Source organism: Triplophysa dalaica, chromosome 20, assembly GCF_015846415.1.
Source record: "Triplophysa dalaica isolate WHDGS20190420 chromosome 20, ASM1584641v1, whole genome shotgun sequence".
NCBI lineage: Eukaryota > Metazoa > Chordata > Actinopteri > Cypriniformes > Nemacheilidae > Triplophysa > Triplophysa dalaica.
Window position 1 is genome coordinate 16636019 of NC_079561.1, and position 7994 is coordinate 16644012.

The 7994-nt window shown below is 39.2% G+C and overlaps 1 protein-coding gene across 1 annotated transcript; it reads right to left on the reverse strand.

Annotated features, from left to right (window-relative positions):
* Positions 1-873: 873 nt before the first annotated feature.
* Positions 874-3451, reverse strand: LOC130408980 (torsin-1A-like). The gene is made up of 5 exons (XM_056732530.1): positions 3255-3451; positions 2914-3179; positions 2538-2713; positions 1914-2047; positions 874-1717 (listed from the first exon to the last, which is right to left on the reverse strand). The coding sequence occupies exons 1-5, from the start codon at positions 3400-3402 to the stop codon at positions 1467-1469; spliced, it is 975 nt and encodes a 324-aa protein (XP_056588508.1). The 5' UTR covers positions 3403-3451; the 3' UTR covers positions 874-1466.
* Positions 3452-7994: the final 4543 nt, after the last annotated feature.

Consider the following 7994-nt stretch of genomic DNA (forward strand, 5'->3'; position numbering starts at 1 on the left):
TAGATAAAATCTCACACACCTCGGAACTGCCGAGACGCCCAGGGGAAGGTCGCTGCAGGTAGGGACGATCCGCTGCAACACGTCGTAGATCTGGCAATGTAGAAGAAGAAGAATTCATAGAATTCGTTCTGTTCGTAGTCATGAGCAAAGGCTCTGAAGAAAAAAAGGTAAGTGAATGCTGCACGCCGGCTTCCTATTATACCGGATATCCGTGGGCGGAGCCCGGCATGCAAATTTCATTCGCCAAATTTCATTGGCCTTTTCTACAGTAGTCAGAGTTGATTGGTTCTCAAGGGCGAACCCCATCTGTCGTTCTCGACACAACGTCGAGAGACCGACAGAAAGGGAACAGTAACCTCTCCAATCTGTTTCCCAGCACAATTCAATCCAAACTTTGGTAATTTATATTGTTGTTTCTGAAAGGTGTGACGAGGCGCTGTTCTGGGATCAGCGTCAGCTGGGACACAGCCCGGCAGCTAGCGCTGATTGAGCGCACCTGACGCCGATTAGCTGCCGGGCATATAAGCCGCCTTCTCCCAGCACTCGAGGTCCCAGGACACACAGCACTCTATGCTGTGTCTCACATACCCCCGAGTGAGATTGAGGATGTCCCCAGCGAGGGGGACACGGAGGACCCGATGCCCGATGCCGGAGCGGCGGAGAGCACCCTGGATTACACCCTTTTGTTTATGTTTATTTATGAGTTGTGCATTAAAATCCCCCTTAGGGTTGCTTACACCACCGCCATGTCTGTGTCGTGTCTCTTACCCCCGTCACAAAGGCAACTGCAGAAACTTGATAGAAACTTGGCTGTTTAAACAGTTTTGAATCCTGATAAAAAATTTTTTATTTATTTTCCAGGCAACTTCATATATAAAAACAGACACTGTATGTATAAAGAATAAAAATGAATATATAGGCCTACACAAACATGCAGTCGAGTAAAGCTGTTTCTGAGAAATGGATCTCTCGAGATCAGATTGAGAGATGCAGTCTTCACTTCCAGCCATGCACTGCTGATAGTTCGTTTAACAGAACATACTTTTGGTAGTGCCCCAGAATTCTCAGTTGCTATGATTTATCCAAATATCTTTGTGTTCAGACCAGAACAAAGTAAAGTATACAGGTTTGAAACAACTTAAGGATAAGTCATGACAACATTTTTATGGGTAGAGTATCTCTTTAAAGGAATAGTTCAGCCAAAAATGAAGAGGAAGAGGACAAGGAACAAGAAGAGTGGTCTCGAATGAGAATAGGGCTACAGTCATTGATCATGTGATGTGCGTGCGTGCGTGTGTGTGTGCGTGCGTGTGCATGTATGTGTACACAAACATTCCAAATTTGCTGACCTTCACAGACACCACAACTAAAACATAAGAGTATATGATTGTGCCATTTAGTACCTTGTGGATATGGGTCTTTCTGTAACAAAATAACATAAAAAATAACAAAGCTTCTAAAATCTTTTAATCGAGCTCAACATGTAGCCCCAACTTATTATTGACTGTCTTGCAGCCTTTGATAGAGAAGATTTTCTCCTCGTCGGGGAAGAAGGGTATGTCTTTGAACACTTTGTCTATCACATCAGAATCAGTGATGTTATGGTTAGTCATTTCAGCCAGAACACATTGCTTTACATGCTTCCGTTCCAGAGGGAGAAAAGGTATAAAGTGATCCACCAAATGATGATCTATTAGACAAGAGTGCCAAAATCCACCTGTAGATCAGACAGTGTTTTAGCTGATTCGCCGAATTCATTAAAAATATATAAAAATATTCTAGTTGCTGTGAGTAATAATCTGTTTAGTTTTGAGTGCATATATTGGAAATGGATAATTGAATTACTATTTTCCATTACTATAATTTGTGAGCTTCTGATAAATAAATCAAGTGCAATATGTTTTAATACATACTTTCCTTATTATTGAAGATTGCTTGATAAATTTGAGTCTCCATTCCTAAGGTGTTCATCTGTAGCTCTTCTCTTTCTTTGCCTTTTCTCCAGAAATCCAGAGCCACATTAGTAATCACATTCGCGCCTGCTTGACTAGAGATAACATTTATTATGATGTGCTGCATCACTCAAGACAAGATACATCTACAGTCACAACAACGTGACTGATGATAATAGAAAATAATTTTGGGAAGTAATTCGAAATAGAAATGAATGGAAATGAAAACTTACAAATAGATTATGTTGCAACCATTGACCATTAGCAAAATTATCTATATAGACCAGTATTTTTTTGTACCAGGCCGCAAACATGTTTTTTTCTAGGGGCGCAATGAGTAGATTCTACTTTCTTTTGGAGCCAGTCCTAGTAGCAAGTCAATGAATTTCATCTTAAGTCACTTCCGTGTTGGTTTCACGAGAGAGATCGCAAGGTTGCCTCTTGGTTGCAACTTACTATACTACGTTAGACAACATACAATAGTAGCAATAGTTTATGCACCATGTACTGTAGTACACTATAGTTTTTAATTCTGATTAAACCCCAATCACTAATAAGATGAAATCCATCAGTTGAGGGCATCACCTGAGAAAAATGAAGATTGCATTGTTGAATGACACTCCATCCAAATGTGGAATGTATTCCAGAAATGGTTTTATGGTGTCGATCAGATGTGGGTTCATCTGGTCCATTTCATCAAATACAAACATGGAGCGAGAAAACCTTGATACATTACCATAAATCCACTCTTTCAATTGAGCCTGCACATACAGAATTAACAAATTATACGTGTATTACTGCCATTCCATAATCCGATTAAGTCAAGTGAATAAGTACTGTTATTAAAAAAGCTTTCTATTTGCACTGAGATTTGTCATTACCGAGCGCCTGCCATACATACTATTAGCTAAAAATAATATTAACAACAATGTCAACAAAAAATATAGAGTGCATGACTTACTTTATAAATTGCTACTTCACTATTGTTATAGAAGTGATATGATGCTATGAATGTGTGAATGTGTTTGCTCTTTTCACCCATTTCATAAATATTTCTTGCAATGATCTTCATGACATATGATTTTCCCACTCCTGTAGGTCCATGTAAAGAAAGCGCTAGTGGTTTTGGTGGATCTGGATTCTTCATAAACCAGGTCACAGCTTTCAGTATTGTTTCCAGTGCAATGTGCTGCCCAAATAAGGACTTCCTTAGATCTTCCATGAACTCTGTCAATAAAGACCAAATTCGTCTATCACTGACTGAAACGGATCACAAATTATACGTTATATAGTTTTGCTTACCTTTAGAATCAAAAGGTCGTACAGTGTCGATTTTAGAGTCAATAGGTCCTACATTGCCAAAAAACCCATTGAAAAAGTCAAAGACTCCTGTCTCTACTGTTACCATAGGTAACAAAAGAAACAACACAAATAGTTTTTCTGATTTCATTGTAAAAGTTCCTTCCGTGTGCTGTCTTGTAATGAGAAAGTCGAATGGTACTGTAGATGTTTCATGACTTTTCAGTAATGAAGTTTGACAACCGCACCTACAGTAGAACTGGGTGGAGCTGCACAAAGTCATGTTTCTCATTTCCTTGAGCATAAACGAAGACAGAAATTTTACTTGGGTGAATTATTTCATTAGAGCTGAGCTAGACTCTGTCTTGTCTGTAATGATTTTTAATTACACTGACAATAAAAATGTTATTATTAGATACAAAGCCTCAAGTTTGTTAGAGCAAATTTGAATGAGCAGAGACAGACACAGTCAGGGGCGTAAATCCCGGGGGGGACAGAGGGGACACGTCCCCCTCCATCCGAGGGATGTCCCCCCTCAAATCAATTAAACTCTCATTCTCTATTGTCATAAACTATCTCTATTACCTAAACTAATTGTGTAATTAGAAGAAAATACAAACTCAAACTTAAGTTTAAGTTTAGAAACTGTTGAGTTCCCCCTGCCTCTCACAGTGGTTTGTCCCACTGCCCCGTTCATCTCACCTGCGCATTGCGCAACACATTCAAGTCATGCATACGGCCAGTGTTGCCAGATTGGGCGGGTTCCCACCCAATTGGGCTCCTTTTGGTCACGTCCGACCGGAAAAAAATGCATTGGGCGGGTCTTTAAAATTTGGGCTGGTTTTTGATGCAACAGGCGGGTTTTTATTTTTGACTATAAACAGTATTCTTTATTATTTTTTTAATGAAAACTAACTATAAAATAAATTATATAATGTAGGATGATGTTTAAATTAGGTATGGTTCAGGTTAGCCAATAAGGTTCAGGGGAATCCTGTCCAATCAGACTTCAAGCTTGATTGGCGGGTTGTTGTAGGCTAATTCGTTATATCGTCAAAACTGCATTATCATCATCAGTGATCATTATTCATCATCATCATCATGCCAAAGTGGGGTAAATATTAAAAGTCCTACAGAAAGGAATGGGAGACCGGCCAGTCTTTAAAAACATGGATTACACCTGTGGTAGGCGATGATACAAAGGCATTTTGTAAATACTGTCAATCAGAAATCAGAGCACAGTTAAATGATTTGAAAGAGCATGCTAATACAAAAAACACAAATCGCGCTGTGCACCAAGTATAAAAACTTTTACTGTGTCAGCGGGAGCAGCAGGGCAGTGTCCGATCAAAGATGACCAAAAGCGCCGTGAAATTAGAATTGCTGCTTACATTGCTTGACACAGTTCAATAAATGCGGTGGACGATTTGTCAGACATTTTGAAAGATGAGATGGGAACATTCCAAATGCATCGGACAAAGTGTACAGCCATTATCAAATCTGTCCTCGCGCCACACTTCAGAGAAGAACTTGTGGAGGATATTGGGGAGTCTCCAAATTCCCTGTATCTCAATGAAAGCACTGACATATCCGTGAACAAACTTCTTTGCATTTGTGTGAAATACCACTCAAAAAAACACTGCAAGTTTGTAAGTACATATCTTGGAATTGTGGAGCTGACAGATATAGCTGATGCTAAAGCCATATCAGACACTGTTGTCGCTTTTCTATCAAAGAACGGTCTCCAGATTAAAAACATGATGGGCATTGCCACAGATGGTGCCAGCGTAATGGTTGGAAAAAAACACTCGGCTTTCACCCTACTTAAACAAATACAGCCAAACCTGCAGCTTATTCGCTGTGTTTGCCATTCACTTGACATTGTTGCAAATAAAGCAATGCAGCTTCTTCCAAGCAACATAGAATACATGGCTAGAGAAACCTACAACTGGTTCGCACATTCAGCAAAGCGGCAGTATGAGTACAAGAACATATACGAGACTATCAATAACGGGGGCTGCCCCTTGAAATTAATAAGTCCAAGCTGTACCCGTTGGCTTGTGATGGCTGACTGCATTAACCGCATTGTGGATCAAAAAGACGCCCTCACACTGCACTTTAACATGGCTTCAAGTACAGAACACTGATATACTGCTCGGCTTTTAAAGGAAATGTACAATGACAAAACTAATCTCCTTTACATGTACTTTCTTCAGCCTGTTTCTTCTGTTCTGTACATGACAACTGTGAGACGCATTCTCAAACCGAGCGTCTTGCGTAATCACAAGCAGCTCCGTGAACTTGACCTCACACAGTCTGGTATATTCCTATCCCCTCTGGATGCGGACCTGGGTACCACATTTATGGACAAACTGGAGGAAAGTAGGCTAGCCCCAGACATGAAGGAGAGAATTTCTTCGCGTTGTATGGATTTTCTAAAAGAACTTGTAAAGCAGTACCAATTGCGTTTACCTGCTTCAATGGAAATCCTGAGCAAACTGGAGCTCTTCTGCCCAAATTTGTTATGTCCACTATAAATAGGCCTGGAGTAAAGGACTTGCCAGTTGATCTTTTCTCGTGCCCCATTGGTACATTAGAAACGCAGTGGAGGAATGTGGCAACCGCAAACTTCTCTGATGATCAGGACATTGACAAGTTTTGGCTCGAAGTCGAAGCGTTTAAAGATGCAGGGGGGCACAAGTGTTTCCAGGAATTGGCACAAGGTGCCATAAGACTTCTTGTTCTGCCTGTTTCCAATGCCCATGTTGAGCGGGCATTTTCCCTAGTCTCGCTTTTAAAAGATGACACTAGGAATCGCATGGGACTACCTTTACTCTCCAGCATCATGGATGTGCGCACTGGCCTGGTCAGAAATGGGTTTACCTCGGCAACATTCAAACCTCCCAGGCAGTTGCTGGAGAGATTTGACTCAACGATCTTTTAATCAAACTGGTTGTGACTGTACAAAGTTGGTCCTATTATTAAATAGTTCTAGAATTGTTCTATAATAAAGACGTTTTCATCAGTTCTGCGGGGATTATCTACGTTAACTTAAATGGTGTGTTTTATTCTATAACAGTTTTAATAACAGTATGTATTTTGGGCTGGTATTATTTTAAATGGGCGGGTTTTAAGCTGTAGTTGGGGTGGAAATCTTTAGTCCAATCTGGCAACACTGCATACGTCTCTCAGATCATCAGTTGTTGTTGAACTCCAGTAAGAAGGCTATTTTATTCACTTTAAATGAAGTGATTCTCCTTAATGTATTTGATCCTGATTCATAAATAAATTAGTTGTTGCAATAAATGCTGATTACCGATGTATTTTTCCATGAATCTGCTATGCTAGCAATTAAAACGTTACTTAGCTAGCAAACGTTAGCTTGTTACATAGGACGTTACATACTGCAACTAACACACCGAAGCCGTTTCTAATGCATTGTTATATTTTCGTCGACATGGCATGATGTGAACATTAACCGCAACAATTAGCCACCGATCCTGCCATTCATGTCCCGTGCCACACACAGTCGCGGACAGAACGGTTACAATTTTGTGACGTTGGCACTATATCTAGCGTCCAGAAAAGGTGCACAGCTTTCATTCAGTTGGAGAAGGTCGTTTTCTCAGCATCTATTTTGTGCAGTATGTTCGCGGCGGATAAGCTAAACATTCAGTTTAAACATTAAACATTGTCAGACGATGTTGCAGTATAAACCAGGATAACAAGTGTTTAAAAAGTGACTCATTGTTAACATGTAGTATCATGAGTAGTGTTTTATATTTGTTTCCTGTCTTCACAACAGAGACATAAAATATATAAATGGAAAAAAGATTTTTTGTTCACTTGTATTACAGTATGTGACAGTTCAGTTCAGTTATAATATGACTGCAAGTCTGCATGATAAACCTGTGAACCTAACGCATATTGTCGCTTTTTGTCGTAGTTAGTACTATTTTGACTGTATTATTTGTGTCCCCTTCAAAAATTGCACTTGAGAAATTTTATGTGTATTGTCCCCCCCTACTGTTAAATGAAATTTACGCCCATGGACACAGTGTATATGGTTAATGCTTTGAGGGGGTGTAGTGCAGGTGTCTATTGGGATAGCAGCCCCATGCCTATTGATGGTTATTTAAAACAAACATAAAAGGTTTATTATGATATAAAAACAATGTGTACAAATATTTTAATAGATTTACTTTTGTTTGCAAGACATGCAAGAATAGGTTCATTGGATATGCATTGGATATGCTTAATTGCCTTTCCCCTTTATTTTACCATTATTGTCGTGAAAATAGGCTATACAGTAGATGAAGGAATGGTCTTAATATAAAAAAAGTATATATACTTACAATTATGCAAATAGTATTTATATAGTAATAGTGTTTCTTAAATTTACATTTGTAATGAAGATGTGAGCTGGTACATGTTTTATTCATACTTTTTAAGCACAAGCTTTGACAACCGCACCTTAAAGAGTATGTAGCATTAGATAGTGAAAATAGAGGTCGACCGATATGCGTTTTTCAGGCCAATACCGATACCGATTATTTCCATGCGAATACGACCGATAACCGATATTTTGAACCGATATATATATATATGGTGTAAAAACGTAAATTTATATAGAAATTAAGAACACAGGCTCTGAAACATTTGAAACATTTTTAATTCTGACTGAGAAATCTTAATCATAACAAAAGAAAAAAGGGAGGACCCCGCAGAATTCTTTGAACATTT

Excerpts from the sequence above, each read along its gene's own strand:
- LOC130408980 (XM_056732530.1), bottom strand. The coding sequence starts at position 3,402 with ATGAAATCAGAAAAACTATTTGTGTTGTTTCTTTTGTTACCTATGGTA. Across the intron at positions 2,714-2,913 it reads GTGAAGTAGCAATTTATAAA|GCTCAATTGAAAGAGTGGAT; the intron begins GTAAGTCATGCA and ends CTGTATGTGCAG. Across the intron at positions 1,718-1,913 it reads AATCTTCAATAATAAGGAAA|GTGGATTTTGGCACTCTTGT; the intron begins GTATGTATTAAA and ends TCTGATCTACAG.